Source organism: Vipera berus (assembly GCF_964194415.1).
Source record: "Vipera berus genome assembly, chromosome: 1".
Lineage (NCBI taxonomy): Eukaryota > Metazoa > Chordata > Lepidosauria > Squamata > Viperidae > Vipera > Vipera berus.
Window position 1 is genome coordinate 41,030,439 of NC_138202.1, and position 16,491 is coordinate 41,046,929.

Below are 16,491 nucleotides of genomic sequence, written 5' to 3' on the forward strand. Positions count from 1 at the left end.
TCTGGACTACAATGATCAGACAAATAATTTTTGCTACCATCTCATAGTCATCCATTGCAGTCCTAAATTGGTAGTCCTAAATTAATTTGGAGGGGAATTCTTTGTGCCTTAAAGCACCTGGCATCCAAAAAGCATTTCATTTAAATGTCAAGACTATTGACTCTGTTAGACAGCAAAGATCCAGGGATACTGAGTCTTTCACTAGCAAACCCATTCATTTGGCAAAACTATACTCAGTGTTTCATCTGAACGCAAAAAATTAAATTATTTTGCTAAACCAGATCCTGAAGCTAAAACTCAAATACTTTGGCCACCTAATGAGAAGGAAGGACTCACTGGAGAAGAGCCTAATGCTGGGAAAGATTGAGGGCAATAGAAGAAGGGGACGACAGAGAATGAGGTGGCTGGATGGAGTCACTGAAGCAGTAGGCGTGAGGTTAAATGGACTCCAGAAGATGGTAGAGGACAGGAAGGCCTGGAGGAACATTGTCCATAGGGTTGCGATGGGTCGGACACGACTTCGCAACTAACAACAACAATTATTAACTATAAGTGTGTCCTGTGATCATCAATGACAACTGTCTCCAGAGCCAATCGAGTGGTAAATAAAAGCGCTAGAAAATGTGAAAGATGTCTAGGGAAAAATAAGGCCCAGATTGATGTTGTGTGTGTGTGTGTGTGTGTGTGTGAGAGAGAGAGAGAGAGAGAGAGAGAGAGAGGGAGGGAGAGAGAGAGAGATTCAGGCAGAGATAGAGAAATATTATTTTCCACTGTTCTGCGTTAAACCCAGGAGGTAGAATCAGAGAAAAAGAATCCCGTTTATCCGCTTCTGCTCAAGTCCTGAATGCTCGCAAAATCTGCGGTTTAGAGATGCATAAATGTTTTTCCTCCGCCTCCGCCTCTCTCTTTTGCAGCGTGGGAGGTTTTGATCTCCCACCCGCGCTTGTTTTTCTTCTTCTCCGCCACCACACGTGGCTTGAAGTCCCCGAGCCAGAAAACAAAGCTACATTTTATTTTTCCTTTCTTTGAACGGACGCCGCCGCCGCCGCCGATGTCCAACAATAGGAGGCTCCTGCCGGGCACCGGAATCTCCGTTGATCCTTTTCAGCTCTCCTCCCCTCCTCCTTTGCATCGTCCCACCCCCTCTCACCAATAGGCGATCGAAAAATGATTAATCCGGCTCATTTTATTTTATTTTTTTTTAATTCAGCCTGCCGAAAAGGGGCGGGAACACGGCGAGGCGCGGCTTGGAGCGGAGCGAGGCGCGTGAATGGGTGCCCGGAGTGAGCTTCACGCGTCCTGCTTTCCAGTAAACATTAACCTGAAGCTGCGTGCGTGGTGCCTCAGCCCCGACTCTAGCCAAACTTGCGGCTGCGTCACGTCGGGGAGATACATACCCAGGATGCAGTTTAGCAATCTCAGGAGTTCCCATCGCCGCCCTTTAAAAACTTGAGCCCACCCGGGGTGGGTGGGGAGCGAGGGGGCCTCTGGATCTGCTTTCACCTGCGCCCTTCGCTCTGCCTCCCACCCTACCCGCCTCCCCCTTTGGGTTCGCGTAAGTGAAGCCTGAGAGCCGGGGCTCTCTGATCTACCTCGCGGGCGACCGGTGGCTCTGGCTCGGCCCCCCCTCCACCACCTCTTCTCCGTCCAGCTCTTCTCCCTTCCCCTCTTCCCTTCTTGGTAAGCAGTTCCTCCCCCTCCCCGCGTGCTTTCTCTCCCCCCCCTTCCCTTTCTTTCTCATTCTCTCCCTCTCTCTCCTTTCGAGGATCAGTTTGGGTCTGCTTGGGGGGGGGGCGAGGTTGAAGTGCGTTGAAAGGTCCCCCCGCTTTTGCAGCCGCGGCGTTAAGCCATCCCCGCGTCTACCTGATCCTTCATGGCTGGGAGCGAATGGGACTGGTTTCAGCGGGAGGAGCTGATCGGACAGATTAGCGACATCAGAGTCCAAAATCTCCAAGGTAAATAATAATAATAATACTTCTCCCCCCCCCCTCTCCCTCTTCCTCCTCGTGTATGTATGTTTGCCTGCGTGTGTGTGCGCGCGCAGACGTCTGTACCCTGGAGTGGGCTTGCCAGATGGATTCGATTTAAGAGACTTTAAAAACTAGGATCCCTTCCTTTCCCTGCCCCCCCTCCCCCCCTCCATCCCCCCCGTCTTGTTCTTAATTCCGTCTGTGCATTTGAGCGCTGTTTCCTTTTCACGGGCTGCTTTGATCTGCTCTGCTTGGAAGTAAAAAAAAAAGAAGAAGAAAAAGTCACGGTACTGCATTTATGTAGAGGCTTCAGGATAAAATAGTTGTCGCTGGAGCGGCAGGGGTGTTTGGTGTTTGGAGGCCCGAAGTTTATTGGGAGGGCACTTAATTTGTGTAGTGTCTAAGCTGTCCTTGTTTATTTTTTTTTAAGTTGTAACATTTAGGTAGATGAATCAGTAGCCCGTGAAATTTCTGTGAAATGGATCGTAGCAGCTGAACTTCGAAAGGGGTTGAGTTCAGATGAAATTGATACAAAATAAATCATAGTTCACTAGTGAAATTAACTGTTGGCCAATTTGGGTGGCCATCTAAGGCCAGCTGATTGGTGAGATTCCTGCCAAGCAACCTGGACTGGATAGATTTTGTAAGATGCCATACCATTATGTAATGAGTTTTTGGAAGTGCAAATTCTTTTCTCCACTTTTCTTTTTCTCTATGTCTCTTTCTAAAATATCATAAATGGATTAAAAAATGGAAAAAAGAATATTCTAGGCAGATACAGCAAGGAAAAAGTTGTTGCAAACATATGTAACATTTTTCTCCATATCATGCTTCTAAAAAAGTAATTACACCTTGTTCTCTTGGCCCACCTGAAAAACTCCACTCAAGTATATCTACTACCACCTAAAGCCAATAAAAGTTTCTGTACTTCCTATCTCCAGAAAGCATTCCTGGTTAAAAGCATAGTTTTTCAGGGGATAGCATCAGATGAAATAACAGGTAATATTACAATGAAGGCTTTTCAGAGAAGCTTTTGGGAGATGATTAATTTGAAGGAACTGCTAGAAACAGAATCTTACAGTCTGCCTTGTAGAAATGCAGTTTCTGGGAGCTAAGATTACTGGAGCTATTTTATAATATAAAGACAAATATACCTCTGATTCTTTCTGTAATATATTTATACCTACATTGTGACTCAATAATATTTTTAAACATGGGGAGAGAGGCTGAACATACATTGAACACAATATGTTCAGTGATGCCTAACCCTTCTATGTTGGCCTTGATTTCCTTAGCCATATTTTATTAAGGGGCGGTGTTATTTATTTATTTATTATTAAATTTTTATACCTTTTATACCTGAGTCCTTCGGGAAAGGGCGGTATATAAATCTAATAAAATAAATAAAATACCGCCCTTCTCCCGAAGGACTCAGGGCGGTGTACAGGGCAATAAATATCAAAATACGAAATACAAAAGTTAAAAAACATTAAATAATTATGCCCGATATAATACATTAGTTAAAATCCATATTAAAACCCCAGACCCCAAACCCATCAGACCAGGCCGGCTTGTTCAAATAAATAAGTTTTAAGATCATGTCGGAAGGAGCGAAGGTCGGGGGCCATCCGGAGCTCAACCGATAAGCGGTTCCACAGGTCTGGCGTGCCCACAGAGAACGCCCTCCCCCTGGGGGTCACCAGTTGACATTCTCTGATCGGTGGCACCCTGAGGAGGCCCTCTCTGTGGGAGCGCACTGGACGGAGGGAGGTTGACGCCGGCAGCAGGTGTTGCTGTAGGTAATCCGGACCCATGCCATGTAGGGCTTTATAGGTCATAACCAGCACCTTGAATCTCACCTGGAGGGCAACTGGAAGCCAATGCAGCTCACGGAGCAGAGGTGTAACATGGGAGTATCGGGAGACCCCCAACACAACTCGCGCGGCTGCATTCTGTACCAGCTGAAGCCTCCGAGTGGTCCTCAAGGGCAGCCCCATGTAGAGAGCATTGCAGTAGTCTAAACGAGAGGTCACGAGCGCATGAGTGACTGTACGCAAGGCATCCCGGTCCAGATAGGGCCGCAACTGGCGCACTAGGCGAACCTGGGCGAAGGCCCGCCTAGTCACAGCTCCTATATGATCTTCTAAGGAGAGCTGTGAATCTAGGAGGACCCCCAAGTTGCGAGCCCTATCTACATTAAGGATGGAAATGTCCAAAGTCCTATGTTAATGATCCAACATCTGCAGTGAAACACAGAATAAAATTTGTTCACTTAACTCAAGGTTCAGTTATCTTTATATGAAAAATGTTCTGCCTTATGTCAGATGGATTGTGGACCTCTCAGACTTCTGCAATCCAGAATATATTGAATTCTGCATTTCCCACAATTCCAGGCTACCATCTAGGCCTTGTAAGTCATGTAACCCTGTGGTATGATTTGCTGTATAGAATATCTTTTATTTTTCAGTCTTGCATCTGAATGAGTCTGAATAGACTTACTGCCTAGAATGAAATCATAAAGCAACACTTTATATACTTTCTGAATGAAAATAGGAAGAACTATTCTTCAAGAAACAGTTCATATTTTTCATATAAAAGATTAAGTTCAGTCCTTAGCATTTCCAGACAGGGCTAGAGTTGTGGACAATGAATGGAAGACTCCTGTCTAAAACCAGGAACCAGTGGCAACTGTGGTAAACAGTGATACCAAAATGACAACAGATGCATGATGCATCTAGGGCAGTGATGGCGAACCTTTTAGAGATCGAGTGCCCAAACTGCGAGCCAAAACCCACTTCTTTATCACTGGGTGCCAGGTGGGCATGGCCTACTAGGTGGGTGTGGCTGTGGTGGTCATGGAAGATTGGGTGGGTGTGGTCACCTCAATGTTGCTCATGGGGAGGGATACCTATGGGGGGTGGCTGGTTGAAGAGGGACAGTTGCCACCTCCGAGGCATGGCGCAGGTGCCCACAGGGAGGGCTCTGAGTGCCACCTCTGGCACCCGTGCCATAGGTTTGCCACCACTGATCTAGGGTCAAGATAATTACTCCTAGCAAGCAAAGCAAGTATATATTAATAGCACCTGTGGAATATGTCTTCACATGCGTTTTTTTGTTTTCCCTCTTCCTTGCTTCCCCACCTTATCCATGTCTATAACCATTGCCAGTTATTAAAGAAATTTTGGGTTAAGTGACGAGTAGTCATAAAACAATAGGCCCCTTATCCTTGTCCTGTGTTACAGAAACTAAAAAGATCTGATTGCTAATAGAAGATATTTACATATAACCTCAAGAGAATTCTAGTGGCTGCTGCTTGACCTAGACATACTGCATTGGTTAATCTGACCTATATACTACAACTCTTAAAAACACCCTCTGTTCTAATTGTTTGGAAGAGTTAAGTAGGGATTTTGAGCATTTTTCCTACACATTTTGTAACCTAACTATTCTGACGTAAAGGTGAAGCAAGCTGAAAGCTGGTGATCTCTACAGAATATCTTGATTCCACCTGAAAGTATAAACAAAACAATATTTAGCTGAATAAATAATCATAATTAATTAATCATGGCAAAATTAAAATGGACCCCCAAATACATTTTATAACAATCATAAAAAAAATTTCTTCATCTGATATCTCTGTTATTCCATGGAACTATCTTAGAAAGTCAGACTTAGCATAAATGCTTTTAGATTTACTGTTCCTTATTAATTTAGCTTCTTGTGTTCTATCTTTCTCACACCTTAATCTATTTCTTAAGGCCCAGGATTACATAAACTTATATTTACAATCAATGAAGATATTCCACATGTCAGTTTAATGTTATGGTTATTTGTATTATGCTAGAACTGGAGAAAACCCTGCTACAAAGTTCTCGTTGTACTTTAGAAAATCTCTTTCTCTTCTGCCAACCTACTTCACAGGGTGGCTATGAGGATCAAAGGAAGAACTTTATATGCCCTGTTGAACTGTTGAAAAAAAGTTGTGATATAAATGTAATACATATGTTGATGAGCTTATGACACAGAGTTCAGCCAGAAATGCACACACTTGAACATATACTCTGGTGGATTTAGTGGTATCTCTTTTCCCAAGTGACCAAGTGATTTTAAGATAGGATAAATCTTTAATAGAACTCAGTTGACTTTTTATCCAGTTACTCCATTTATATTTGGATTTGTGTATCAAATGGTCTGCTAGCATTGGCTAAAATACAAGATAAAAGGGAGAACTGGAGAAAGTTGCATGTTTTCTGCACAATTATTTTTCTTTTACAGTATTCCACTCTTCCCCTTTGCAGGAAAGCACCCAAAGCACTTGCAAGATCTAACAGAATTAAAATAATAATCTAGGTAAGACAACAATAGTAAAAACAGCATAAAAATACAATTCACAAAGGTAACTTATAAATAATTCATAAGAATTTAAACAGCATCAAGAGCTTAAAAATTACTGAAAGAGAAAAGTCCTTCAGTATTGGCAAAATACCAGTAAAGGTTTAGAGTTATTGATTCTTGCATAATGATTGATGGTTTAGGGTAACTGCAAAAAAAAAAAGAAAGAAAGAGAAAGAAAAAAGAAAAAAAGAAAAGAGTTATGAACTGGGGTGAATCTCATAGACCGTATTTAACAGTAAAACATATTTTGCATCCTCTGAAGTTTCCTTCAATATTGGAAACAAAATTAAGTGATGTCAAAATAGTGGTGGTGTTATACTTAATATACTTAAAGTAGTTAAAAACTAAAGCTATGCAGTTCTTTGGATATGAATATGATGTCTGTCTGCTGCTCTTTAAAATAAGCACATTCTTTTGGGGATTGTGCTTATTTTGCAATTACCATCAATTTGGGGGAATATACAACTGCTTTGAAGCATTGTGAGCAGGTGCTCCATAGCACTGCACAATCTTAATCAAAAGTGCTATGTAGTCATTAGGAGCCAAAACTGATTTTAAGACATAGAACAAGAAAGAGGGGAGGGAGATTTCCCACAAATAAATAAATTGTTTCTACCCATCTGTGCAATGTGGTCCAACATGACTCTCCTTATTATCCCACTCATGGGGCTTTTGCATTAGGTAAGCCCTCACAAGTAAAAGAATTACCCAAAATATTAAAACTCATATTAATTTGGAGAATCCATATTTTGCTCAGAACTGCTGCTCCTGGAATATAATACCAAGACACTTGAAACTTTACATGGCATGAGCCAACCAATGATATAGGAATCACTTGAACAGGTTGCTCAATTACTTGCTTAGAAATATATAGAAATTGGAGGACTTATAAAAGTAAGAATAGAATTGCAGTTAAAAAATATGTTGTTCAATTTTGGCCATCTTTCTAACCAGACAGCTCTTTTTTTTTGGTGAGGCTGTAGTTATAAAAAAGTTTGAAATACATTCCAAAAGTGAAAAACATAGATTTCAACAGTTTTATCTAATCAGAGTTTGGCCTATGGTCTGATGAAACATACTGTATTTGATATTCCTATGAGGGCATTAGAATTGGCAAACTCAGAACTAGACAACTTTGCTGCAATAAAACAAAGCACAGATGTCAGCTGCCCCATAGAGAAATAATCGGCTTATCAAAGTTTTTCTCAAAAAGAAATAAAAGTGTTTCAATGAGTAGTTAACTAATAGTAAAAGATAATAGACAGCATCTCAATATTCATTTAAATCTTGCTTAGCATGTGCCTGAATCCTGCCATTGAGCTTTATGAAGTCATAACCATAGTTATGGCTAAGTACAAAATGTGAATTCTTCTGTTGTAATTTATTGAGGAAGGTAATTAAAATGAACAATGACTTGATGTGATATGTAAACCCATCACTGGTGAGGTATAGCTACTAGAAGATTAGATCAGAATTATGGAGTGACTTTGGGTAGATCATTATTATTTATTACAATTGCATTAATTCATAATGTGGCTGTTGGCATTTTAGCTTGTTTCCTGAACCTGTCAATAAGCGTTTCTATAGTAAATGAGCAAATACTAGGCAAGGCATGGCACAAAGCAATGTGTAATGACAGCTATTATCTCTCAGGTTGTGTTAACAAAATGCACTGTGCATCTATTTCACTTTTAGTATTAGCTAAAATCATGAACATGAAGGGCACCAGGCTAATTTTGAAACAAATTTTCCATTGTCATGATTATGATTAGCAATAGCACCTAGACTACTTTAAGCAGTTCTTATTACAATTTACTAAGATTTCAACTTTTCATAAATATGTTAGCATTTTCACTTATGTATTGTAATATTAGCTAGTTAGTTTGCGTATTATTATTTATATGTTTATCTTCTTTATATGCAATTTGTCTTTATCATTTACAGTTTCTACTTTGCTCCATTAGTAGTAATTCTCTATTACTGGGCATCTGTTATTGCAGAAATAACCTTTAAAACATTATTTCACTGAATATTATACTGTTTCCAAAGGTTACAAATAGCATTTTCTTAATATGGCATTACCAGTATTTTCATGTACTAGGTTATATTTTTATTACATGTATTGAACTTAATATACTTTTCTATTGCAACAAAATGCTTGCAAAGTTCACCTTAATTATCATTATGATAAAATCATTATTTCAGACATGCTGACAGATTTCTTGATAGAGTTGAAAAAAATTCTTTTTGCTCTTTGCTAAAACCAGGCAGATCCTGTATATGATATTTGCTACTATAGTTAATACAAAAGTTTTCTTATTGCTTTAAAAGGCATTTTCAAACCTTTCTTGTAGAATGCAGAATATTGCTTATCTCTTTGGGCATGGGAATAACTTAATGTGAAGGTATTTGAAGAAATTGCCATGCCCTGAAAGGATCCAATGAATTGATTCCCATTTCCAAAAAGGAGAGATAATAGTGTGCCAGCTGCAGAGGTTTTCCTTATGCAATATCTGTTCAACAAATCATGAAATATTAATTTATGTAAAGGTATGATGTAAAACTGATTATATCTGCTGTCTTTATAAAGTGTTCTCTTTAAACTGGTTTGTCAACTTTTTAGAACATATTTTGAATACATTTGTACGAGATGTAACTCTTTTTTTAATTGAAACATAGTTTATGAAATGTGGTTGTCTGGGTTCTCCAAACTAAGCCATGAAACAATCACATTGGTTTGGTTTGACATAAAAAACACACATTTAGCCATAAATTAGACAAGCGCATTATTACACAGCATGTTATCCAAATTCAGTGAATGTATTTGTGGTTGGTTTTTCTCCCTGAAGAAACAAGCAAAAGGATTTCTCTCTGTTCAGCATGACCAATATGAACTTTGAACCTGTGGTCCTGCCATCATTAGCATCACACTATACACCACTGTGCTAGCCAGCAGTAAAGTTTTTTTTTTTAATTGAAAAGTTTTAAAATACAGTTTTCCTTTAAAAATCCCCCCTTCCCCCTCCCTCCTCCCCCCTCCCTACCTCCCCCCCTCCCCCCCTCCCCCCCCCCCGACTTCCCAGAGCTAAATACAAGGTATATATATAAAAAGCAATCATAAACAATCATATACTAACAATTATAAGCTCTAAAATCCATCACTCTCTAGCTTATATAAGATAAAACAAATAATAATAATATTGAATATGTATAAAAAGAAACTAAAATAATAAAAGAAAAAAAAACGAAAGAAGACTTATTCAAATGCTACATAAAACTTCTTAACCCTATACTTGTTCTGGATAAAATCAATCCATTTTCTCCATTCCATAATATAGCGTTCTTGCGAATGATCTTTCAAATAGGCCGAAATCTTCGCCATCTCTGCCAGGTCGGAAACCTTTAAAGTCCACTCCTCTATGGTCGGCAGTTCCTCTTTCCTCCAGTATTGGCCTATCAAAAGTCTTGCCGCCGTAATTAAGTTCAACATCAACTTGGTGTCCACAACTGTGACATCTGTAATTATTCCCAACAAAAAAAATTGCGGACAAAACTTTATCCTCTGTTTAAAAATCTTCTGCATGTTCCACCAGACTTTTATCCAAAAAGCCTTAACCTTTTTACAAGTCCACCATATATGAAAATATGTTGCATCTTCATCACCACACCTCCAACATTTAGGCTGATAATTCGGATACATACTTGCAAGCTTTTTGGGATCTAAATGCCATCTATAAAACATTTTGTAAAAATTCTCTCTTAAATTTTGAGCTTGTGTAAATTTTACGTTCCTCACCCAAATCTTTTTCCATGTGTCCATTGTGATAACTTCCTGGATATTTTGGGCCCATTTTATCATACAATCCTTAACAAGCTCTGTTTCTGAGTCAATCTCTATCAATGCAAGATATATCCGTTTGATATATGCTGGTCCCTGATTCCTGATTTGCTTTATCAAATTTTCATCAGTCATTGTAAATCCATTTTTCTGGTCTTCTTTCCACCTGGCCCGTAACTGAGTATATTGAAACCAATTTTGAACAACCTTCTCTTCTCGCAAGAGGCTATATGATTTCAAACACCAAACATTTCTTTCCAAACTGAGAATCTCCTTGTACGTAGTCAAATCATGTTTGAAGCCAGCATGTATATTTTCTATTGCGTGTTTTGGAATTGCCCACAATGGTATCTTGCAACTTAACTTATGTCTGTACTTCTTCCAAACTCTCAGCAATGCCTGTCTTAAAATATGCACCCTAAACACGTTGTCTACCTTCTTATCATACAACAAATATGCATGCCAGCCAAACAACAAATCGTGGCCCTCAAGATTTAATAACCTCCCTTGCGTCAAATTAATCCAGTCACTTATTCCTACTAATGCAGCAGCTTCATAATATAATTTAAAATTAGGCAATTTAAGGCCACCTCTCTCACGAGTATCCTGCATAATCTTAAGTTTAACTCGTGGTTTTTTCCCTGCCCACACAAATTTATTGATACCTCGCTGCCATTCCTCCAGATTGGAATCTTTCTTAAGAATCGGTATCATTTGAAATAAAAATAAAAATTTAGGCAGGACATTCATTTTTACTGCTGCAATCCGTCCCAACAAAGACAATTGCAATTTTTTCCAACTCTCCAATTCTTTTTGAATTTTCCCCCATAATTTTTCATAATTATTTTTATATAGCTTTGTATTAGAGGGCGACAAAATCACCCCCAAATATTTAACCCTTTTAACAATCTCAAATCCAGTTAATCCTTCTAAAAGGGCCTTTTGCGATGTTGTCATATTTTTGGCCAAAATTTTTGTTTTTTGTACATTAACCTTAAATCCAGAAACCTTCCCATATTGTGTTATTATCTCCATCAGGTCCACAACAGAGTTCTCTGGCTGGGTCACTGTAACAACCAGATCGTCTGCGAATGCTCTTAATCTATAGTCCTGATCTCCAATTTGAATCCCCTTAATTTTTTCCGAATTCCGAATTTTAACTAATAATATCTCTAATGTTAACACAAATAACAAGGGCGATAACGGACACCCTTGCCTTGTGCCCTTCTCAATATTACATGCTTCTGTCAAGCTATTATTAACTATAATTCGGGCAGTTTGTTTTTGATATAATGCCCTAATCGGTTGTAAAAAAATTTCCCCAAAATCCATTTTATCTAAAACTTTCAACAAAAATTTCCAATTCAATTGATCAAAAGCTTTTTCAGCATCTAAAAAAATTAGCACCGCAGCAATCTGGTTGTTCCTTTCCAAAAACTCTAACACATCAACTATATGCCTCACATTATTTTTCATTTGCCTACCACTAATAAACCCTGTTTGATCCCCATGAATCACCTGTTGCAGAACCCTCATCAGTCTATTAGCCAAAACCTTAGCAAATATCTTATAATCTGTGTTTAAAAGCGATATCGGTCTATAATTTTTAACTTGAGTAACATCTTGGTCTTCCTTCGGAATCAAAGAGATAAAAGCTGTTCTCCAAGACGGTGGCACCTTTCCCCCCCTCTGGATTGTCTGGAACAGTTCCTTTAACGGTTTTATCATTTCTAATTGTAAATTTTTATAATAGGCCGCAGTCAAGCCATCCGTACCTGGTGCTTTATCCACCTTCAATTCCTTAATTGTTATAAAAATTTCTTCTGTGATCAGTTGATTAATCCCTTCTTTTTGTACTTGCGTAAGAACCGGGATGCTAGCATTTTCCAAATATATATCAATGTCCTTTTCATTAATTTTCTCCTTAGCATATAATTTAGAATAAAAATCCACAAAAGCGTCCTTGATAAGGTCCTGTTGAAACACAACCCTTCCTTTATGCACAATCTTGTCTATATTAGAAGCCCTTTGTTTTTTCCTCAATCTGTAAGCTAACCATCTGCCTGGTTTGTTAGCGTTACAAAAAGTGTTATGCCTGGCAAACCGCAGATTGGTTGCCACTTGGTCAGCCATTAATTTATCAAATTGTCCTCTTAACAATTTAATAGCCTCCTTAGTCTTCACATCCTCTGAATTCAAAATCAAAGCCTTTTCTTTTTCCTTTATTTCATTCTCCAGTTCTTTCCTCCTAGCTTCCACAGCACGTCTATGTTTGTTGTTCATATATATCAACACCCCTCTCATATATGCCTTGCTAGCATCCCACACCATGTCCATAGAAGTACCTTTGTTCATATTAGTTTCAAAAAAATCCTTCATCCGCTGTTTGCATTCTTCCACATTTCTCTGATTTCTAAACAAATTCTCATTTACGCGCCACGAGCGCCTGTCTCTTTTCTCCTTATCAATCTCCAACCAAACTGGACTGTGGTCAGAAATAATTCTTGCACAAATCTTCACCTTTTTAGTTCTCAAAAAAAAATCATTAGTCAACAAAATAAAATCAATCCTCGAAAAAGATTGGTGTCTGTCAGAATAAAAAGTATAATCCTTCTCCTGCAAGTGTCTCTCACGCCAAATATCTCGCAATTCCAGGTCATCCTTCATTTCAAAAAAAGATTTAGGCAGTCTAGCATGACTTGGAATGCGCTTAAAAGCTCCAGCCTTATCCAACTGTACATCCAAAACACCATTCCAGTCTCCCATAAAAATAAAAGATTTATAATCCAACTGGGTAAGCTTTGTATGGAGTAAGCTAAAAAAATCAGCTTGTTGTTGGTTAGGTGCATATAATCCAACTAGAAGCGTCTTTTTACCTTCTAACAACAGCTCAATCATAACATATCTTCCATGCTTATCTGCTTCAATTAAGTCTGCTGTTAATGCACTTTTAACATAAACAACCACTCCATTTTTCTTATTCTCTGCAGAGGCAACAAATTGCGTACCCAGTCTCGAGTTCAATAAATGCTTTTGATCCAAAACTCTAATATGCGTTTCTTGCAAACATATAACATCTATCTTAAATTGTTTTAAATATTGAAAAACTTTCTTCCTCTTCTGCGGTGAATTTAGTCCATTAACATTCCAGGTTAGAAATTTAGTTGCCATGCATATCCTCCCAAAGCTCTTGAAGCACTGCTTTGATAGGACTAATTTCTTTAGGCCGTGCTCCTCCCACAGCTTGACTATATGTACGTTGTGAAGAATCTGAAGACTTTTGCTGATCTTGTTCTTTTATTTTCTTTGCTCGTTTTAAAGCAGCACGCGTTACTCTTTGCTCTCTAGGATCATCCAAAGAAGTTGTAGCTTGATCTCCTCCAGCACCACTTTCCTCTGTTTCATCCTCTTGATGTTCTCCTTCTCCAGATCCCTTTCCAGCTTCCAGAAGTGTTAATGGGGTTGCTTTTAAGACATTATTGTAGAAATCACGCGCTTGCTTCACAGTAATCAGCCGATATCTTTTACCTTCATGCATCACCATCAGCCCATCTGGAATCTCCCATCTGAACCTTATATCTCTTTGCTTAAGCTCATGCACGAGAAATGTATAGTCTTTCCTTCCCCTTAAAATCCTTGGAGGAATTTCTTTTAAAACCAAGACTTCTTGTTCAGCAATCACCACTTTAGCATCATAGGCAGCTTGTATAACTTGATCTCTAATCTCTCTTTTTGCAAAATAAACCACCACATCTCTAGGCAACTTTCTCTGTCTGGCAATCCATGAATTCACCCGAAACACTTTATCCATAGCTGCTCTTATTTCAGATGCTGGCTGGTTTAATACCACTTCAAGAGCCTCAGAAATCAGCTGCTTTAAATCTTCTTTAATATTCTCTTTTAAACCTCTGATTCTGACAGCAAACTGCATCTGGTAATATTGGGCTAGGCTTAACTCCCTTTCCACTTTGTCTCTTGCATTTTCATTCTCCCGTGCTTTAACTTCTAATATAGCATTCCTTTGAGCCAGATCATCCATTTTTTCATCTAATTCTTCCACACATTCCGCCACTTTATGCACTGAAGACAAAATGTCTACCTTCATCACGCTGAACTTCTGTTCCATCCTCTCTTCCATTCTCTCCTCCAATTTCTCCAATTTCTCCTCCATCTGTGCAAATTTATCACCCATTGATTGATTGATTGATTCCAAAAGTTTATCCAGAGCATCTCGTAAGTCCTGCGATGTCAGCGCTTCAGGAGGGTGCAACGCCTGTAGTGATGATTGTTGCCCCGGCGAGGATCCACCGCTCCGAAGAGTTTTAGGGGGAGGTTTCGCCGCCATCTTTTAGTCCTCAATTATGACGCACTTTCACTTAAAGTTTAAAAAGTCCAACAAGCTAGAGAGTATAGTAAAATAATCCTCTTCACCTTTGCCTCTTGTACCGCTCTGCCTGCTCCTTTAAATCATAGTCCTTTCTTCAGGCAGGGATGGTTCGCAGACGCCTGGCTCTGCTCCAAGAAGTTCGGAGCAGAGACGCCGGCCAGCTGGGAGCGACCCAGGCTTCGGGGGAGTTCAATCCTTCAGCCGCCCAAGCTCCAAGCTCAGGCGGCCCCGGAGAACTCTACCCCTACCTGGGGCCTCACCCCCTCCTCTTCTCCCGAGGAGGGGGCTTCAATTTCGTCCGAACAGCTGATCGGCGCTGTTTCGGGCGAAAAAACAAACAGCTGAGCCGCGGGCAGCCCGGGAAGGCTGTCTTCGGCGCCGCGCCGCCACCGGAAGTCGCCAGCAGTAAAGTTTTGATTGTGAAACTCCAGTGCCCTGATTGATGTCTGACCATCTTAATATACAGTATGGCTTTATAGATTCTGGTTCAGGAGATTGTAGAAATCCAGTCAATTATAATTTGTTCAGTAATCTTAGTAAGAAAATCAGGTCATAGAATATTGGGGAAATTAGGAGTTTAACATGCCAGAATTGTGATGTAACATATATGCTACAGCAATCCTCCAGTTAAGTGCCCACTTTGTTTATCCATTCAGTGTGAATTTTCAAAGCACCAGAAGATTTTTTTTTCCAAGTACTTTAGCATGGAGTGCTTTGGCTTGAAGTATGGAGAAATGTTTGCTATCTCTCTGCCTAGCTATCATTTCATAATAGGATAGTGCAGGAGTTGAAAATCCAGTAGCTTCACCTTCTAAAGACTGTTCCAGAGCACATCTGCTAAGGCAGGGGTCTCCAACCTTGGCAACTTTACGACGTGTGGACTTCAACTCCCAGAATGCTGGCTGAGGAATTCTGGGAGTTGAAGTCCACACGTCGTAAAGTTGCCAAGGTTGGAGACCCCTGTGCTAATGTATAAAATCTGGGAATGGTAATACACTTTAAAACATAGTAGACAGAATTTTAATTTTTACTGACCTGATAGTATAAATAAATAAATAAATAAAATAACAGAGTTGGAAGGGACCTTGGAGGTCTTCTACTTCAACCTAGAAACTACATCAACTCCTTTTCCCTCCTCTGGTAATTTCCCAGTGCTCCAGGATCTTTGAAAGATATGGTTCAGAGATTCTGAGATCACGTCTGCCAGTTCCTTCAGACCTTTAGGGTGTCATCCATTTGGTCCTGGTGATTTGAACTTGTTTAGAGTAGGTAGGTGTTGTGTTACCATTTTCTTGCCCTTCTTTTTGACTTGTATATACCTAATCTGTCTTATGCTACTGCTTTTGGTAGCTTTGACACTCTGAATAGGTCTAAATTCTTTTTTGCATTTGGAAATTTATATGCATCTATAAAAATACTGGATGAATTGTCATCTGTTAATGTAGAAAATGCAATAAATATGAAATCTGCCGTGGTGCAATTCATGACATTCTTCTTATTGGCGGGCTTTGCTCTTTTTTGTGTGGTTTGGTACAGTTTGCTGTACATAGTTGTACAGCATCTATGTAGTTACTGAGAGTCAATACCAACTTGATAGCACATAATCTTACACTAGTGTAGTTGATCTTTACAATAAGAAGTTAATTATCAGTTTTTTATATAAGCTCTCTATCACTAATTTTACACAGATTTTTTTTGCATATTAGGGACTTCAGAGGCATGCAAAATAAAAGGTACCTGATGTGTAAAAATATCTGACCTATGATGGGATAGACTATTAGAGGGTTTGCAGATTATGATATAGTTTTGTTTGAACTTTGTAGTGTGTGATTTCACCTGCTGTGGCCTCTTCAACAGCATTATTCAAAGGATTTTAAGACAATCTTAGTCCACAGTCCATG

At 39.4% G+C, this 16,491-nt stretch overlaps 1 protein-coding gene across 5 annotated transcripts in view; it reads left to right on the forward strand.

Annotated features, from left to right (window-relative positions):
* The first annotated feature begins 1,150 nt into the window (after positions 1-1,150).
* Positions 1,151-16,491, forward strand: part of CLMN (calmin) — a 93,384-nt gene continuing 78,043 nt past the window's right edge. For 2 of the 5 annotated variants that reach the window (XM_081312758.1, XM_081312754.1), the window contains exon 1: positions 1,222-1,955. In XM_081312758.1, coding sequence (XP_081168884.1) covers positions 1,874-1,955 — 82 coding nt within the window. In that variant the 5' untranslated portion in view covers positions 1,222-1,873. Of the gene's footprint in view, positions 1,956-16,491 lie in introns of all 5 variants that reach the window. The other 3 variants (XM_081312757.1, XM_081312755.1, XM_081312756.1) reach the window with 3 other exon arrangements.